The sequence below is a fragment of the Lonchura striata genome, chromosome 10 (genome assembly GCF_046129695.1).
Source record: "Lonchura striata isolate bLonStr1 chromosome 10, bLonStr1.mat, whole genome shotgun sequence".
Taxonomy (NCBI): Eukaryota; Metazoa; Chordata; class Aves; order Passeriformes; family Estrildidae; genus Lonchura; species Lonchura striata.
The window spans coordinates 7,100,894-7,121,780 of record NC_134612.1 but is presented as its reverse complement, the minus strand read 5'-3'; the positions used below and the strand labels follow the sequence as shown (position 1 = coordinate 7,121,780).

Here is a 20,887-nt window from a genome sequence, read left to right as displayed (position 1 = left end):
AAACAAGAAAAAACAAACATTTACCATTATCTTAAATTTGGCTTTGTTTTCATTACAAATTCTCTACAATTAACACAAGAAAGGAAAAGGATTCCATGCGCAGGTGAGCAGCTGAAGCAGTTCATAAAAGGGTCTTGGTCACTATTACCAAGTTACTTAGTTGAGATTTCTATGCTCTGAAGTTGCTGAAGTTAAGTATTTGAACAGCTACTCACTCCTTTTTCAGCACAGAAGCCATTAGAACACCAGCAGTGTTAAACACACATTCTGCTGCAGAGACTGGCATCTGCCTCCACCTGACAATAATAATTGATACCAATTCTAGACTTACTTATTAAGCAAAGCAGGAACATATAAAGATGAAGAGAACTTGAATAAAATTATATTTACCAATGTCCTTTGAAGAAATAAGCCTTTTTATTCTCTAAACATCACAAGAGTAACATATTTTAGGAAAAACTAAGTGTACTTAAGGCTTCTGAAATTTAAGTGATACTCATTTTCATACAAAAATAAATACCAGTAAAATTCAACTTTAGCTTAATAGGAAAACTGCTAAAAGAAAAAGCTATTTCAATAAAGAATGGGTAAATATAACCAACTCTGACCCTATTCTCTTAGCACAAATACTTGGAAAACTGGGCCAAAGAATTCAAAAGCATGTACAGAAATATTAACAAGTAAACCTGAACTGACACAGACTTTATGAACGCAAAGGACTCCAAACAGCTGCTGTATCAGGCTTCTTGTACTTAAGAGCTGGCAAGGTGCTTACATCAACTCATCTGAATTACTAAGACTTTGAAGGTCTTCAGAGAACAATGAGACAAGTGATTACATACTATTTAAAATCTAAATCACTAACATCAAAGCCAACAGGAGATTTAATACATTACAGAAACATTTAAAAAACTGCTTGATATGTGCTCCCTACAAAAGTAGATCTCCCTTCAAGAGAGAATTGGTAACTAATTAGACTTGAGGGGAAAGAAAAAAATGCAGTCATGCATGGCAAAAAAGCAAGGTCAGCCTCCAGCAAATCTGTTTTCTGAGCTAGCTCTTAAAGTTTAAAGCAACCATTTCAACTGCAAGTCCAAAGGGACCATGTCCATCTGCCTCTGAGCAAACCACCACCTTTCCAAGTGTGGATACTCCTGCTTTTTTGTGAAGCACTGAAATATTTCACTACAAAAACATTTAAGCTATTTATCAAAATCATTGTCTTGCATTGGAGAGTCCTCTTTTTTTATGCCTTATTCTTCCTGTAAGAATAATAATCTTGTTTTATTTTGCAATTCATTTTTGACTTGTCTACCTGAACTCTGAGCAACGTCCCCCTCTCCTCTGTAGAGCCTGCTGCAGTGTAGGCATAGTGGTAACAACCCACATGGTAAGACACAATAAGAAGTAAAAAAAGCAAAAACTGCCCTGCTATTGATCAGTGTATTCCTTCAATGACCAATGCTGACAATGCACACTGAAGAACAAAGCTGCTGCAAAACAGCTTCAGCAGCAAATAAAGATGTCTTAAGAAACAGGTATCAGGAAAATAACCAAGGAGGACACAAAAGCATGTCCATTATATTCAATAAGAGTTTGAGCCTCCCTTACTATGCAAGCAGGTAAGATTAAGACAACCAAATTCTCCCCTAACGCAAATAGGAAAACCAGGAGCAGTGGGAAAGGCATTGCCAGTGCTCCTTGATGAAAGCCCTTTTAAAGCCATCTACAGAAACCTTTGCTTCAACAGATACTACCCTGGAAACACATCTTAGACAAATCTATGATTACAAATATATTGTATTTCATTACACTAAGAGAATCACTTGAACTCTAGGCTAGCTCAACAACTTTATCTTCAGAAAAGTAACACTTTACATAAAAAGACCCAGCAATTCCATCCAAAGCATGTCCATGTCCTGTTACAGGGAACACTGTAGCCTTAAGTATCCAATTAAATACTACAAGACTAAACACATTTAAATTCAAATTAACATAGCTAACATGCTCCGTCATCCATCCCTAGATAATACAACTTTAATTCCATTTGAGACAAGTTCTCCCCATAGTACACATACAACTAGAGTGCCATCAGGTGCACAACACAGCAGGAATTGTTCTGAATCTAAGGCCAAAGTAATCCTGACAGGCTCAGCTGTAACTGAACACTAACTATGGCAAAGTACTGGGGGTCTGATCAGCCTCTCCTCTAAGGACTCCCAAAGCCCTGCCCCACAAGTTCTGAGAAAACAATTCCATCTTTTGTCAATCTCAATTATCAGAACTTTCCTGCATCACAGCTAGCACCAAATCCATTAATATTTACCTCAAGATCACTTCTAAAAATTATTCTTAATTATAAACAATGTTATGTCACAGAGAACAAACACTTAAAAAATGCCATTGCCTTGGTACCTCCAATCAGTCACAAACAGAGGAAAAAAAGGACATGAAAAACCAGATTGTTCACATCCTCTGGGTCCCCAGAAAGCATTACAGAAAAACCTTTCTTAAAAAGGGAGTATGGACCTCTTCTTCCAGATTATAATTTCTGTGGAGATTCTAGAGAATTGTTAAACTGCTTAAAAGCTCCTCTATGATTACAGGTGAAGAGCAGGGAAAAGCTGTGACACAGTACACACCAACTCCTCAGGAGTTTTCCAGACTGGTGAAACACTGGGCACTGCAGCAGAGGACCACATTTATCCCTGAAGCTCAGCAGCACTTACCATCTCATCTGAGCGCCACAGACTTCCAATAGCATAGCCTTCAACTCATGCTACTCCTTGCAGAGAGTATCCTGACATACACCAAAAGTCAGCATCCCCTTAAAGTGTAAGAGGCCTCCAAGTCCTCCCTGGAGGACTCCACCATGAATCAGCAAAAGAATATGTCCAAGGACATTTACACAAAGGTTCAACATTTAGGTGTATTAATGTATGTCTGGCTGACTATTTCTGGGGCTTGCTCCTGAATCCCTTCTCTTCCTACTGAAAAACAGGAGCTAAGATAAGACTTCCCATAAAAGCATAGCCTCAGTCTCAGTTGCCTTTTAAGACCAACAATTACACGAAGTGTATCCACATGAACTCAAATACAACAGCTGATTAAAAACTAAACCATTAGTATCTTGTGTGAAATGACAGCATCCTACAGAGACACAAGAAATATGGACCAACTCTGAAGAGGAAAGAAATCTAGAAGAGATGAAGAGGATATGCCAAAATACCCAGGCACAAAATGAATGAAAAATTCAAGAACACAACAGCCTGGGGCAGGCAAATGAAGAAGGATGCTCTGATATCTTAAGAAACTAATAGTAACATTATCCATCCCTACAAAAATCAGATTACTCAAGCCAGTAAAAATACTCAGTTTCTTACTACAAAAGACACAAAAAACCCAAACCACAGTATTATAAAGTAAGAAAAGTACTAAGAAACACAACAAATTGGAGATCAACTGTGAAATCAAAAGTTCTGACAGCCAGAAAGAAGAAAGCAGTTCAGAGTCAAAAGTCAGAGGCTCTTATCCAGAGAAGATGGGCAGTTTTCTCCATTAGGAATCAAATTTAAAGCCAGAGATTTCAAACTACACAAATGAGTCATCCTTGAAATGGAATCCTTATGGACCTGCTCTCACTCTCATCCATGTCTGTGGTTATATACCTACAGACACCAAAGTAGGAGATAAACAAGTAACTGCTTATATACAGAGCAGTTAACAGTACTGCATCTTCTTAATAAACGTCAACAGCCAAAAAACTTCAGCACTTCTCTAAAGAACACAAAACTGAGATGACAGAACTTGGGCCACTTTTGTGACTCTGGTTATTAAGAGAAGGTGGCAGAAAACTGTAGAAAATGTCATTGATCTGAAATTGGTGCATACTTAAAAATAGATAACACTTCCCAGATGGTGATTCTGGATTTAACAACCTGTCTACCTTCAACAGGACAAAAATTTTTTTCAAATATAAGACAATAATTGAGCATGGATAGAACTGAAACTTTATGCTGACACAGTATGCTTTTATAATTCCTTTCTCTGTGTCCTAGGTTACAATGAAAAGGTGTAACCAAAAGTATGTATTCTATTACCATCTTCATAAGTTGTTAAAATAGGTGAGGCAGTGTTCTTTACCTCCTCTGTGACTCAACCCTGGTAACTCCCTCTGGGGGACTATCTCCAATGAAGGGCCATCAAGGTCTCCCATAACCTTGACTCCCCATGACTCACAGAATTACATCATCCCATTGTGAGATGCCCTACCCAGGGGGAGGAACCAAACATTCCTACCTTTATATAATCTGAGGCTTGGAACACCAGGAGAGCACTGCCACTGGATTCCCAGAGGACAAGAGTTCAATAACCACCAGTGGACCTTCGGAGAAGGACCAGATCTTTCTACAGGATCACCACTTCAACAAAACCACATCCAGCACTCCAAGAGGACTGCAGCCACCATGTAATGAGACTGCTACCACAGCCCTGACCAGCAGGTTCTCAGGTCATATCCTGACTCTGGCAGTTTAAGTCAAGAGTTTCTGTCCTACCGTCTTTAATTTTCCTATTAAACTGTAGTTCTGACTTGGAATCTCCTGCTGGTTTGCTTTCAAACTAGTACACTCTGAGACCTACTAATTTCAAATTTCATTGTTTTTCTTAATGGAAGCATAGTCTTTATTGTATCTTTATACTAATAACAATCTAAATATTAAGGGAAAAAAGATACAAACCTGTTCTTCTTCTGTAAAAGGTACAAGTGCCAGTGGTGGCAGGGGCTCCTCTTGTAAAATAGGCAAAAATTCCTTATCCAGAAGGTCTGAAGGTATCTGTATGCAAAAAAAAAAAAAAAAAAAAAGAGCATTCTACTACATGCAAGTATTTCCACTTCAGGGATGACGCCACACACACTGATTCACAAAAAAAATTTATTCTTCCAACTCTGTATCCATCTACCCAGTACTTCCAGTAACTCTTATTGGGGGTGGGTATAACCCTGCTGCAAATTTTCAACCTTCAGCAAAAAAGTTCTTATAAACAAGGCATCCAATGCATCACGCACCAACAAGGCCACAAACATCAGAACTCAAACTTACACACCACTGCAGCAGAAATCTGAATCAAGTGATATTTTCATCCATTAAATAAAAAACTCTTGCTTTTAAATTCAACACATTTTTATAGCTAGATTTTTGATTATCAGAACTGCCACATACAGCACAGAAGTTGTATTTGATTTGAAGTAAGCAACTCAAATTTATAACCAACCAGGAGACTAAAACAAAAAAATCACACCCAAACCAAGAAAAAAAGCCACACAAAAAAGCCAAGTACAATGAAACTATGTGTATAGATTAACTAGAGAACACTAACGATTATAAACCAAAATAAATTTTAACATTAATGTTGAATCAGAAGTTCCATCAATAGCTGCAACCTTGAGAATGTGGACAAGAACCTCCAATCACATACAGCCAAGTGAGCTCTAAATATGCCAATGGACAACTGCCTCAAAAATATTTAGTTCATAACACTAAAGACATTTTTTCATTTAGATATATGCTAGCAGAAGTCTTCCTGCTTTCAGACAATCTCTCTTTTAATTAGAGATGCAACAGCTTAAAAACATTGCTGACATCCACTAGCTGACTTAAACCACTGTCAAGAGTCCTTTCAGTCTTCATAACTAGAATCAACACCCTGGAAACATGTGGATAGCAAAAGAAAGACATACTCTAATCCTAATGCCCTTCTGGCAAGCACATAAGAAGAAAATATTCTTTTGGACCATTCATAACAATCAGAGAACTTCCTGTAACACAGGATATTTGAGGACTGTTCTGAACCAGCCCCAAGAGCAGAGGTCTCAGCATCATCTGTCATAACAAACACAAACTGCAAAAAGCAATGAATTCTGACTGGCTGACCTATTCAAGCATAACATCAAGATTGAAACTGCAGTTTCCTGAAGTAGAACAGGACAATTCTGCATGTTAAATCATGGCTTTAAGCTATACCACACATAACAGACTTAGAAAAATCTTTGCCATTCAATGCCCTTAGATCCATTATTTAAGCAATGCAGGGCTCCCAGTATTGTACAAGAATGTCAGCACAGCCAAGACAGGATAGGAACATGAAGCTATGTGTGCACATCTCCATTCCAACCTCAAAGCATAATCTTGACATCATTTCTTGTAGTCCTTCCTTCCCCCAAGGGTAAGTTCTCAGAGGCATTCAGATCTCCAAGTCTGTTGCAACAATAAACCAACCACTGCCATTCTCTAAACAAAAACCCGATGTTTACAACTGCAAGATGTATTAATCAGTTGCCTGAAAGATCTCTGAAATTTTCTATCATCTTTTACATCACTGAGAACCTTTGCTTGAAGTGAAACCATAAGGAAGTTATTGATTTTCTATACTGCTCCTACGCATTACATGTCACTGTTTCTGTGTCCTGATTGCCAGAGAAGGGAGCTACCTGAGGACTGCTCTCATTGGGATAGTTACTTGCTAAAGTGAACTGACTTAATATGAAAAAAGCAGGAGGTCTCTATCCCATCTTATCTGCTATGATTTACTGCCTGACTTTGTAGCTGAATCAAATAACTATTATGCACTACATTAAATAAAATCTTACTGAGGCAAGCAAATCTGCACAGCTGTAGGGCAACTTTAACTCTCAGTCATCTGTGGCAGTGAGACTGAATATGGCAATCAGGTTTTTTTGCTCTCTGGGGTACAGGAAGTTACCCTTAAAGTGGAAAACTAAAAAAACAAACAAAAAAAAACCCACAAACAAAAATACAAACAAGCAAAAACCCCCAAAACCATACTGAATCTGATAAAAGTGCAATCAAACAAGTGCACACATGAAAACCCCCACAATCAGCCCTCTTCAGTCCGGGATTGCAATGAATATGCGATATGCTTGTCCATAACCACAAAACAGAAACAACTATTCCTAATCACAAGATTGTCATTAGGGATACAAGGCCAGCTTCCTCTTCCTGCTCACCTTATTATCCTTTAGAAAAAGTGCCAACATTTCTTCTCTCCCATAGCGATAGTCTGCTAGTTTGTACTTCGGCAAAGCCGGAGACAGAGGAGGGGATGTCACACTCCCGCCACTAGACAAAGCTCGCAGCCTGAAAGAAAGCAGAAAATCAATCAAAACTGAATTGAGAGTATCTTCACCTGTGCTACCATTCATCTGCACATTTACAGACTTGACAAAAACAAAATAAATACAATACTGAAAGTAAAGACATTAACAGTTTAACTTCAGTTTAACTCTCAGTGCTTCAATAGCAAGAATGGAAGAACCCCCTTCCTTGTTTCACCCACAACAAGGAGAGCAAGAAAAAAATTCCCACAATCACATCAAGGAATTCAACTGGCCCCAGGAAAACTCTTATGTTGACTATAGAGCAAGCTATACCCCCCCCATAAGCCTTGGCTAAGCTATTCACACAGGCTGCACACAAATCAGTGGGACATCTTTTGCCAAGAAAAATTCTTACCATGCTAGAGAGTGCAGCAAATATTAAGCTAAGGAAAGAGTTTATTCAGATGTTTCATGAAATTTAACAGAACAGCACCGTAAATTTTGTAACGAAGTTTCTTCTTGCGTCTCTGGAATCCTTCCTTACCACAAATTCCTTTTACACAAGTTAAAATTAATGGCTCTTATTTTTTTAGAGTGCATATAACATCTAACTTAGGGTATCAATAAAAGAAAAATAAAATTTATAAAAGGATATGTACAAAATATAGTGACACTCTACTTCAGAGACAGTGGAAGCAGCAATCTAATAAATCTAATTTATGGTAACAGATTAAATATGCTATTTGTTCTTATCCCAAACAGGTAAGTTACTTGACTTCTTGCAGGTAGCATCTTACTGTTGTACATTACTCCCATTCTGCAGGTGAATTAGTCTCATTCTACACAGCTACTTCCTCAGCTACCCGAATACTTGGTATTTTTAAGTTTGAGGTATGTTTTACAAAAGGATATGTGTGTCAAGAAACAAAACCCTGCCGATTTTCCTACATTCCCTTTGATGGGCAACTTAGACAAGTAGAACAGTAAAAGCTCTTCTCAGCCATCAAAAAAATCCTTGGAGGGAAGTAGCTCTAAATTAAAACAGTGATTCAGAGACTACCTTTCACCTAATTATTGAAGCATGCTTTGATTTGTTTTATTGTCTTTAAACAGAAAAGAAGAAAATAATTTGCAAGTCAAAAGGTGATCTTATTTTTTAGTTTGGTGCCACCCCGTGGCAGTTCCTCTACACACACTTCCAAATAAATTGTGCCTGCAGAAGAATTACTTAAAGGATTTGATGGCTCACTGCAATGTTCAACACCAATCAGATCAAACGTGGCCCAGAGTTTCACTGATCAGTGATACAGCAGCTTACATAACAGCCATGACTATACCACAACCCAAAAGAAAAATTACAAATCTTAGCTTCCATTATTCCTGAAAAAATACACCAATTCACTGAAGTATAATATATGCTTCCATACAGAATCTAATCTGGTTTTTAAACTAACTGGAGAGTCACTATGACAGTCCCCTCACTGTGACACAGCAATCAAGTTACTGTTGAAATATGTGCTTTTTTTAAAATTGTCTTCCCCCTCTCTTTTTTTAATATAACTTTGGCTTCCATCCATCAAGAATCTAATCATGTCTGTCTCTTACACTGAAGAGCACTCCAGCACAAGATATCTGCCTGGTGGGTATATTTATAGATATTGATAAATTCATTCTTTAACCTTCTTTCATACTAACAAAATAGACTGAGCTCTCATTGTTTCGCAGGCTGCAAATCATTTCTTACTTCTTCACTGAATCCTCTCCAATTTCTGTATATTGTGTATAGAAATGTGTCAGCAAAAGTGAATGTATTCAAGTAACAGTTCTATCACATGCTATGCAGCAACTGTATTTCCTATAACCACTCTACATTCCCATTCACACACTTGGACATCAATCACCCTTCAGAAACCACACCATTCACAATTCTTCTTTGTAACTGAAGTCACCAACACTTTAACAAGAAATTGGAACAAATACTGAATTATCACACCTGTGCAATTGCTCTTTAGCAAAAGCAAGGACAATGCATGTCAAATAAGCTGTAAAACTAACAGCTGACAAAATTACATGACAGCATGGATTCCCTTGAACACAACAGCTCTCTTTTCCTGATGCTTTTCAATAGAAATGTGCAGGACACTGACACAAAACTCACACTTTCACTATATTCCATACAGCAATTAGGTTTTTTAAAACTGGGAAAAGAAAAAGCTTGCTTAACTGTAGATTTAAGTATAGTGAGGAGAATTTAAGACCTTCCTTATTAACATGCATCACAGAAAGACTGAACAAGCACATCTCCAATTATTCTGTGCATAGCTCTGAGATAATAAACATTATTCCTCCTTCAAATGCTTGGCAGTAAGGTAAATATTATGCATTAACATAACAAAAAACCCAACTCAATTCATACACAATGCCAAATCACAAAATGAAGACTAATTTTATAATATTGCTTTAGATCACTGGCCAGGGACTGAGGTGAAACAGGATGAAACAAAGATGTTATATCCCATTCAGTCCCATAATCAATTCTTCTCCAAAGGAAAGAAAAAAACCCTTTTATACAAGTTCTGCAGTCTGACAAAACAGACAAAACTTACCATTCAGGCCCAAAGTTAAGTGTCTGAGTTTCTGCTGCCATTTTTTCCTGTTCTATTCCTCTTTTTTAAAAAGTATAAACCTGAAAAATAAACATATTTATTATTAAAACAGCAGGACTGATACAGCCATTCATAGATTAACTCAAAATACAAAAGCACACCTGGTCAAAGTGAAAAAATTGACTACGTTAAAAAAGATTATTTTTTTAAGGAATCCATTTCAACTTTCCAACAGACTGATTTAGTAATATAGGAGCAACTGCATCAAGATTTCTTCCTTAAATCCCTCTTTTAACAGCTCAAACAGGACACTGGATTAGGGTGTCTGAGGAAACAATTTGTACAAACATGGAGAACTTGATGCATAATCCTCTTCTCTAAGAACAGTAATGCTTAATTAACAGAATTGCTGCTTCCTGACAATTACAAGAGGATAAAAACCCCAGCAGAATTACAGCAAGACAGATCTGCCAGCTGAGTGGCAGAGTATTCAAGAATTTTCCACTGCTCATTCTTGAAAAATAAGCCTTCTAAAGACCGAGTACATCCAAAGCTACCAAATACTACAAAATTCTGCAGAAAGGGACAGTATTTTTTTCATTCTTGGTTTCATTAAGCAAAAGAAATGCATAACTTCAGACTTCAGCTGATCTCATTCCTATTCGCCAAGGTCGGTCCTGCAGACACTAGCAAAGCTCAAGTCAAGTTCCTACATATCCAGAGAATATGGATAAGAGCAGATGAAGCCGTACAGGAGGGAAAGAACAAGGCTATGGTAAGACTATGAACTTTTCCCTAACAGAACCCAGTCCAGCCCAGACAGTTCTGGAGAAGTGTCTTTTCACAATAAATGAAGCTCCTCTTTCCTTCCAGCAGAAGCCAAATCCAAATCTGCAGAGGTAGATAGTTTGTTTTTTTAAAAACCAAGCACACTGTAGGTAAAGCCCAAGAAAAAGAAGAATTTGAAGCATCATTTTCAGATACTGGTTGATTAGACTTCAAGAACCCATAATGTCAGAGAGGGAACTTTGCTGTATCAAAACCACATCCCTTAGCAGATCCACGGACTAAATAAGAAACCTCAAGAGTTTGTCTATACTTTTCATGAAAAGGCGATGAAAAATAAAAAAAATCCAGGGAGATAGAGGTGGAAAGGGCATTAGTTACAGTAAAAAAACAAGGCAAAACTAAACAAAGGAAGCTTTTTTCTTATATCTATTCCACTGAAGTAATAATATTAAAGAAAATAAATCAAGACACTCAAAGCCAGAAAATGGCAAAACATGCTAAAACTAAATATGCTAAAATTGCTTGAACAAATTTTACCCTAATACTTTGAGCATAATTTTACAAATGCTTATAAAACTCCCTGCAATATAAACCCACCAACTAATGTTTGGCTTAGGTATTTTAACAACATGCGTTATCGTCTTTGTCCCATACACAAAGTAATTTATATACAAATCTCATTGCTTTTATTTTTACAATAATTCTAGATAATTAAATGGAATTATCCCTACTATCTGTACCAAAGGCTAATACAAAAATACCCAGATATTCTCACAGGCCTAGTCTGAGATATTTTGGTCTGATCTGAGTTGCATTTTTGAAGCAGCTTACAGATCATTAGAACATTCAAGCTATATCCATTCACCATCCTGCAAATCAAAATATAAGGTGAGGTACCCAAAGACAACATGCAGCAGCCACAAGAGAAAACACTGTAGGGCAGTTCAAGTAAACCATGATGCACACCTGGGCAGAAACAAGCCTCTAATACAATTCCTACCAGCCTTAATTGGATGGCTGTCCCTCTACTTCCTGCAATGCCTGTAATCCTTCTGCTGGGGGTGGTGCAGGATGGAGAGTTTTCAGATCAATCCATGAGCATCACCAGGGAACCTGGGATCTTTAACTCCTAACATCAAAGCTAAGCTAGTAGCAGTAGTACTAAAAAGGCTGGCACTCAAGAGTTAAACAATGAAAACACAGCTGTAAAGTATCAGATACAAGGACAAAGCACCAAAACCCAGTTAGAATCAAGCTGTTCACTGGTTCTGGACCCACTCTTCAGCCTCTGCATTATCTTCCCAAAAAATTGAGGATGCTGTGTCATGTTTCTCTACTAGACTTCTCAGCAGTTTAGCACCTGCACAAATGCTAGTCTCATCCCAGTGAGCTGCTGAATGGCTTTCCCTATCCCTCATTTTGGCCACTGCACTTTGTTTTGTGAAGTCTTCCTCTTCTGTACTGCACTCAGGTAAGTTACTCCATCTCTAGAAGTTCTGACTGTATGACTTTTGAACTGAAAACAAGACAACTGTAAGTGAATGAAATTGTATTAATACATATCTTCCAAAACAGAAAACAGACGTGTGGGTGATCTGAATAGGTGTGACAGGTAAACTGAATAGACAACCCAGAAATAAAACACACACAAAAAAGAAATTACAGGCAAAAGTGAGAGAAAAATGTTGACGAGACCCTGGAAATGGGCAATGATTTGGGAGGAGAAGGGCAGATAACAGGGAAAAGGCTCAGGAAAGCTAAGACAGCAATTGCACCACAGGAAAACACTAAAGCCACATCAGAGCAGATGAAACAAAGGGAGTGGAAACCCTGTGCTGCTCCCACTGGCTTTCAAAGTGGCAACCAAAAGGGGAGAGCATGGAAGCCAACCTGAGAGGAACCTCTGACAGTGACTGCACACCACACCTGGCTCGTGTGCAGGAGAAGCTGCACTAACTGGAAAGGCAAGTTGGAGTGGACAAGGCAGCACTCGCATCGGAGGAGGCAAAAGTCAGGGTGGAGCAAGAAAAAGGATGAGGAATTCAGAGACGGGAATGAATGATCAGGTCACAAACTTCACACCTTTTGCTCAGCCAAAATGGTTAGCTTATCACATCTCTATTATCTAGACCACTTTCCTGGGTCTTAAAATTCAATATTAATTACCAGAAATGTTGCTTTTGGTATTTATTAAAATGCTGCTTCCTTATTAATCAAGAATGGTAAATTATAAAAATAACATATACCTAATATTTCTTCCTTGATATAATTTGATGAGGGAAAAACCCCTTTCTGAACAGCTAGTTTTGTGAGTTGAGGTCTTCTACAAATCAGAGGCTATTGATTAAAGAATCTCCACAGTACAGATTTTATATGGGCAGACAGCACACAGCCTCAAGCTGAAGCGAGAAACTGAGGCAATATTTTGATAGTGGCACGTTAACACCACTGCTTGGCCAAGGCAGCTTCCCACCACTCCTCCAAACTGGAACGTTTTTCCAAAGTTTTCTTCAAATAAGGTCAATACCTGATAAAGGTGTCAGTGCAACCCTGCAAACAGTTGGGATTTTCCTGCATATTTTTAGGGAAAAATGGAATTGGCTTGTAAACTGGAATTGGGACCCCATTGTCCTGAGGTGACAGCCACAACCTGCCATCAACATGCAGGAGTGAAAAGAGAAGAAATCACATCAACCCCACCAACAATCTGCAGGCTGGCAAGGGGGGAAAAAAAAACCCTATTTTGTCAGCTGTTTAATACCTTGAAAGTCAGAAGTCCACTCTCTGAACAGACACAAACTGTAATCTAATAACATGAAGCCTTTAAGTAGCTTTCACTCACAACTAACAGGTAATAGTATACATGCACAAGCTGCCATCAGCAACACTCATTTCACTGGGTCACTTCAGGACCAATGGTTATTTTATGAAGCTTACTGTTTCTTAAATTATTTTTCAAGCTCACTATTTAGTACCTTACAAATGTATTAAAGCTCTCTCAAACATCTGCTACAGACACAAGCCAGAACTTGATTCTACTAGCTAGATTTATGTGTTAAAATGCATAAGATGTTTCAGATGAAGGTCTACAATTACTATGGGATATTTTGCCCCTAAGCTCAGGTATCTTATTTTAAAAATACAGCTAGCTAATAAATACCTAGATAAAAACTGTTTTCAGAGATTTGAAATACCAAAATTACCACATTTTCCAGACTTTGATCAACATCACATAATTGCCAATAAAGTTCATTTGTTACTGATGGGCACCTGCATTAAGATTTTCAGGGGATGTTGAATTCCTACATTTCCATTACAGAATTCTCTCAGCTAATAGCATATGACTATCTGTCTCACCGAGATGTTCTGCTGTTCTGGGTAGAGACTACCAAGACAGAGGTTCTTAGCATTCCAAGGTAAGCCTAGGCAATGGCTGCATTCAGGTCTGACCATCTACTCTCTTCTGCAGAAAAAAAAAAATAATAAATACTTGGATTATCATTGCAATTTATAGCTTTGGGGCCACTGCGTGCTTAGGTTTTTAATTAACTCTGAAAACCTAAACCTTTAAAAAAAAATATACCACTGATCCTTCCTATACACAGCTATTTTATTTTTAAGCAGTCTACTCTTTGATCAGAGATGTTTAGGAAGAAAAGTATCCATTCCTTTCAAGGTAGTTCCATTGCTGCTGTAGGTCTGAAAGAGTCTTTTAAACCTAGACACTAGATGAAACTGTGAGAACCAAAGACCACAACAGAAATCCAATATGAGCAGACTTAAGTGCAAGGAAATGGGCTGTCCTTAAATAAATGTGGAGAAGGAATTTAACATCAGTGTTCCACCGTTCAACAGCAATATTACATCAAGATGAGAAAACTTCACCTTCCACAAGCAAGAAAACATTCCATAGGCAGCTACTAGAGCTAGCTAAAGTCAGTGTCAGTAACTGTGCTTTAAAAAAATTAACAGGTTGACTGACTAATTAATGCTGATTTTCTCCAATTCTTGAATATTAAGGATGATCCACAACTGTATGCAAGCCACCTTTGAAGTATAATGGTAAACAGGATGACTGATGTGGCTACACAACCTGTTTGATATTAATCACTGGTTAAAACAGACAACACTGATTAAAGGACACTGACATAATTAAGATCAGGCAACATAGATTTATGGAAGACATGCAATCAAAATACTTTTGTAAGAACAGAAATGTCATTGCTTGAGTAAGTAGCTAAATTTTAACTTCTGCAGGACATTTCAGTTCAGTAGAATGTTAAAAAGGACAAAATCATTCAGAACCACACAAGAAGTGTCAAATCATCACAACCTAAGTTCTCTTCTAAAGAATCTAAAACCCATCTCAGAACAAAATTCTCAAAACCAAGTAAGAGGTAAAAAGTTATCTTCTACAGAGTCTGTAACACTGGCCATCAAACTTCTAAAACCTAAGGATGACAAATATGGATATGGTAAATAATGGAAATGACACATCATCAATAGTACCACCATGAATTATTCACCGACTCAGTCCGGTATAGCAGGTTGCACTGAATAAAGCAAAGTCAAGAGACTCACAAGCAGAAAACACAGGTGATATATAAGCAATGCAAGACTATTCTGGAAAAACACAGTCCTGAAACCATGCTGAGATGTATAACATTAATTAACTGAAAAGGAATATATGATACAACATTGACTAGAAGAGCTAACAAAAAAACACTTAACGCAGGAAAACAAAAATGCAGAGTAAATATACATCAAATTTTACCACTGAAGGGATACTGTGTCCTTTCTCCTTTAAGAGGCAAAAGAGCTGATAAATCAGGTGTTCAAAAATTGATAGAATCTAACAGACATGCCCTACAGTGAGAAGAAAAAACAACAACATACTAAAGCTCTATTTATTGAGTTTCAAGAAAAAATTAAGTATATTAGTCTTTAAATTATCACTCAGGTAAAAACATGAGAAGATCCAAGTTTATTCAGTGAAAGGACCGAAGCAAGACATTAGGAGATAAATCAACAAAGTTAGCTGGTTTTAGATCAATGTGAAAATATTTTCTAATAAGTATGTTCTATTTAATCATAAAATTAATTGTAGAAAAAAAATCTATTAGTCACATTATACAGGATGCCAGGCAAGTCACAGGAGTCCCTTCTGGCTTACCAAACTTGATTCCTGATAAAGGCGTGAATTTTCCAAGGCCTATCTACCCACACACCAGAAACATTTTCCTAAGGGAGCAATGTCCAAACCATCCACTTCTCCAGAAACTGTGCCTCTAATATTACACTTACATTTCTAGATATCTTGAAGTCTTATAACGTCCCTGTCTCAAAACCTTGCCAAAGTATTTCAATCTCCTGGCAGTTTCTGATCAAAAATTGTCCATGACTACCTCAAATGGCACTTTCAAACTGGCACTCCCCTGCTCACTGCACAGTTGCACCTAAAGCTTTATGGAGCACCTCAGCTTACAACACGTTGCACTCTAGTCAAGAAGGACAAATACAAGTAGCCCCTCAAGGACAGAACTGACACAGGAGACTAACGAGACCTATACACCTAATAACCAAATCCAAGAAAAATTTAGAACATTAAATAACACACCTCCAGATGTTCTCCTCCTTTCCTACCTACTATGGTGAGCTTGGTGGTTAGGTGTAGTCTGGAGAGCTTTCCACTTCTTGCTTCACCTGCACACAGCCAAATGTGAACGATTTTCCCACTTCCCCAGCAGAACACAGTGTGACCTCCACCTTACCAGACTCCCAGCCAAAGGCAGACACCAGCGATTAAGCTCCAAGCAGAGTCAGGGAACCACACCCTTGGCCTTGCCACTGGCTGGAACAAGAATGCTTCTCATTCCAAATCCTACCCCAAAATCCTGCCAGAACTCACTTTTCAGCTTAAAAAAAAAAAAAAAAAATCACTTCTACATCTCTCTACCTTGTGCATGGAAACTTGCTGGTAGATAACCATTTCATCTGTGCCCTTCCACAAGGCATTACAGATCAAGATGGCAAGTCTGTCTACCTGCTCCCCAGCAGGGCCAGAAGCCAGACTGTGAAAGCAACCAAAACCCCCCTACACCACCTCTCTCCCACTCACCACACACATTATATAGCCCATACATATTTTTAAAGTGGAAGAACACAGCTTCAGACTACATTCACTGACAACACTCACTGAATTAAGAGATCTGAGTTGCTGAGAGGGTTCAGGGGTTCGGCTTTAAATTGTCATTTAAATAACCAGCTTCTTTGGGCTTTGGAAATTCTTTCCCTCCCCTCCCACCCTGTTCTTTTAGGTTTCCTGCTCATGCAGTTCTGAGACATGCTATACTTCAGGAAACAAACGTTCAACAGTGAGTGTTTAATAAAATATTCTAACAGAGAGAATCAGCATGTCTACCAGACTGCATACTACATATGAACTACAATACTTTTTAATAGCTTATCCATTTTTCCAAGATTTGCTAAAAAAATTCACTTGTATCTTTGTAAACTGACTTGTGATGTTAGCCTGATCCTGGCCTTAGTACACTTAAAATCACATATGCAGATGATTTAGCATTAACTAAGCCTACCATAAAACCTTCCACTGGTTTTAATGGTGGCTGAATGGCTCTGATTTATTAAGTCAAGTTATGAAATGTTTTTACATAAAAACCTTGCCATATGCTATTCCATGATCAGCCTCACTCACTTTCTGTCACACACAGTCTAACACTGACGTCAGCCCTGCTTTGTGCAGGAGGCTGGAGCAGAAAACCACCAAAGGCTCTTCCAACTAAATCATCCTCAGATTCTAACACACGTGGCTCAAAAAATCAGTTTATAAATCCATTATTTGCAAACCAAACCAACTCCTTGCCACATGACATTCTGACTTGAAGGCTGAAGGCAAGTGAATTCACCTGTTCAGCTACCTATCATCACAAAACCACCCAAAGTCATCTCCACACTGTCCAGAGTGTACCTCTTCCTTGTTTCTTCCAGTCTGAATGGACACACCACACATGGATCCCATCTGCTTTCACCCAAACTGATCTACCCATGGACAAACTAGTATCTTTATGAGAAAATACTACTAATAGAAAGCAATTTACATTTATTGTCAAGAAGGGAATGCACATAAAAAGAAACTGTTTCATTGTAACCAGAACCTGAACAAGTATTTCTCTACTGAATAAGGACAAAATTTCAAGTAACAAAACACTTCACAAACTGCAGTGCATCGTGCTTACTTTCACTGGAATAGTAACTATTTAACAGTACAAAAATGTCTTTCTAACCAGTTTTTCTAACTCCATATGTAAGCTTTTTTGTCTGTTTATAATGACAAACTACACATACAAACAGACCTACTAGAGCCATCAAGTTATTGTTCTTTATTTCTATAGATTTTTTTAACCATATGGCCAAAGAGAGAAGTATGATAATTATGATAATGAACTGTTTTAATAACTGAGACGATCAAAAATTATTAAGTGGTCCAAAAAAGCAGTCAACAGCACAGAATTTTAAAACAATTCTCTAAATAGCCATCAACATTTTTCATTGACCTACACACTCTACAACCTCTACATAGCTCATGAGATTCCTTCTGCTTTTCTCTATAATCCTGAGGTCCATATATCCAGCTTCTACATATTACAGGCTTTAAGGATTACAGGAGAGGCTCACTCCTGAAAAAACACACTTTGATTTCATGCTTGGGAAAAATCTCAGATGCATCAAAACAATTCTATGCATCCTTCCTGTTAAAAAAAAGAAGGGAAGCAAAGAAAAATTTCAATGGCAGCCTAGTTTCCCACACAGGCATCAAGCCATCTTTACAGTGTCTAAATGCAAGGAATGCTTAATCACCTTTAGAGGAAATGGAATGAAAGCCCTCCCTCTGCAAAAAAAGAGAAGTGGACATGTTTTGTAATCAAAACACCGTGGCAATCTCAGCTCTGTCTAATAAAGCAATGCAAAGACCTCAGCCTGCTACAATCTCCAGCTGCCATCTGAGCTAAACATTAAAAAAATGGCATTAAACATCCCCATGATTAACTAGTTATATATATCCACACACCTATTACACAAACCACAAGAGGGCCAATGCCATACAGACTGTCACTTAAAGCACTTAATACTTAGTGCCATCCATAACTTAGGCACACCTTGAGCAAACTTACTACGTTTTCTCACTTCCGGTGATTTACAATCGAGATCCTTTATGGGAAAAAAAAAAAAAAAAAAGGTCCAGAATTGAGAGCAAGAGACACAAGGAGAGGCTAAGCTGGGCTGGAAACTGACTTCGTTCCTGAAAGAGCAAACCCCATCCCCCTGCAGCATTTCACACACCTTGCATTTCAAATGTCACTCTATGAATTAATATAAATTGATGAGAAAACCACACAAAGCAAGAGTCTCTTTCAAGGCAAATGCTTCCTCAGTAAACAAAGAAAAAGGTTTCTCCTCACCAAGGCATCCAATGGCTCTCTAGCAAGCTCTGTAGGGAGAAAGCTCCCTTGCTTTGCCCCATGGCTTCATCTATAATCATGAATTATGTATAGTTTATCTCCACTAATATTTGAGCAGAAGCACTGAAGGGGAAAAAACTAATAAAAAAATAAAAATTAAGAAAAAACTGCTAGGAAATGGATTTTTTGTTTGCTAAATCAGATTATGAGAGAACTTAATACCATACTTCGAAGAGTCCGAGGGAAGAATTTTGAAGACCTCAATGAAAGAATAAGAAACATATATATGACAGTTACTTGAACTTGCAAGACCAGACAAAAGTAGGCAAAATCAAATTTCACATTCTTAGTAATCAAAATAAATAAACAGAGCTGGGGGGGAAAGGGGAAAGCACAGATCTTAGTGCACAGCTCATCTTCACCAGCTACTGTGAACCAGTGTTTTCTCTTCGAGGTTTAAAGAGAAAGATCTTTCAGCAGAGGGATGTACCAGCACAGCCTTCAGCCACTCAGCTGTCCCAACAACTTGTTCCATGGGACTCTTGACATCTAGGGTTGTTTTTATTTTAATGAAGTATATATAGAGCTTAAAAAACTGCTGGTGTTTTTTTTTTTTTACATCCAGGTATGAAGAACTCCAGTTTGTAGCAGAACTTCATTCAGACAACTGGCCTTAGCAGAGAGATACAGAGTGCTGCTTAGGTTCAATTCCTTAAAAAACCCAAAACCTACTTTGCATTCCCTTTTTACACAGCTTTCTTCCTAAACTGAATAGTAAAACAGGAAGGAAAAAATTAATTACAAAGCCCTCAACTGTCTACAAACTTTTTTTTTCACTTACATAATCACAGGGCTCATAGCTTTAGTTTAATGTATATTTTAGAAACAGAAGCAGAAATGCTAATAGGAGTACCTCAGGATATTTTACAATGCCAAGGTCAACACCTATTAAAAAAGAAACAGTCCAAGTTTTCATTGTGGTATCAAATTTTTTTTAAGCACCCTGTGAAACAAATAATTGCTTCTCCAAAAACACACTAAATTTTAGTTCTATGCTCCTGCTTTAAAACACAGGCTCAAGAAACCATTCAGAAAAAGGCCCCAAAAGAAATGCAGTGACCAGGTGTCCTCAGGCATATTCCTGTATCCGGGGGCTGGGAGAACCTGAGAAGCTCTTTAAGCCATTCAACCCCAGTATTTACCCACAATATTGTCAGACACTGAAACAGTTTATCAAAGTCTCAACATAAAAGGTGACATCCAACTTCCAGGACTAAAATTCTGCCTTCTCTTTAATCCAGCAGACTATTAGACAGAAACTTTATTTTTTTTTTAATCACACATTCATTCAGAAATTAACACCAACACACAACCACTGACATCAACTGACCTGTTGAACTACATGAACCTGGGGAGCAAAGCAGGTGCAGAAGGGGCCATGGACACTCAATATTTCTGCTGGCACCCCCAGGATTAATTAGGTCACACATTTTCACACCAGCATCAGCTAGCTGCTCATAGGATACCTATTCAAATGCATGGCAAGAAAACCAATACCTCATTGCAATAAAGCTCTTATTATCTACTGCAGTCACCACCCAATAACAAAACTTAAAAACACCAAAACAAAGCTTTTGTTGGCGACAACTGCAACCAATTTTGTTTACAAAGTTTTCCAATTATCACATTGTGTATCAACCAAATGCTCCATTCACATAACAGCAAATTAATTTTTGTTTATTGAAGAGTTTCTTAAGAACAAAAGCAACCAGCAGAGTCATAAGAAAAAAAATTCACACGTACTTTCCAGGAACTTGCCCAAGTCAGCTCCTGAAGCAAGAAAAATAAAACGTGCAGCAAGAAGTTAGAGGAATATAATCAGAATCCAAAAGTCC

The 20,887-nt window shown here is 37.9% G+C and overlaps 1 protein-coding gene across 8 annotated transcripts in view; it reads right to left on the bottom strand.

Moving 5' to 3' along the window:
• GIGYF2 (GRB10 interacting GYF protein 2) overlaps positions 1 to 20,887 on the bottom strand; it is a 75,076-nt gene that overhangs the window by 53,302 nt on the left and 887 nt on the right. For 7 of the 8 annotated variants that reach the window (XM_077785621.1, XM_077785623.1, XM_077785625.1 and 4 more), the window contains exons 2-5: positions 20,796 to 20,822; positions 9,724 to 9,803; positions 7,028 to 7,157; positions 4,740 to 4,835 (exon numbers count right to left, since the gene is read on the bottom strand). In XM_077785621.1, the coding sequence (XP_077641747.1) occupies positions 4,740 to 4,835; positions 7,028 to 7,157; positions 9,724 to 9,764 (267 nt within the window). In that variant the 5' untranslated portion in view covers positions 9,765 to 9,803; positions 20,796 to 20,822. The remainder of the gene's footprint in view (positions 1 to 4,739; positions 4,836 to 7,027; positions 7,158 to 9,723; positions 9,804 to 20,795; positions 20,823 to 20,887) is intronic. The other variant, XM_077785622.1, reaches the window with a different exon arrangement.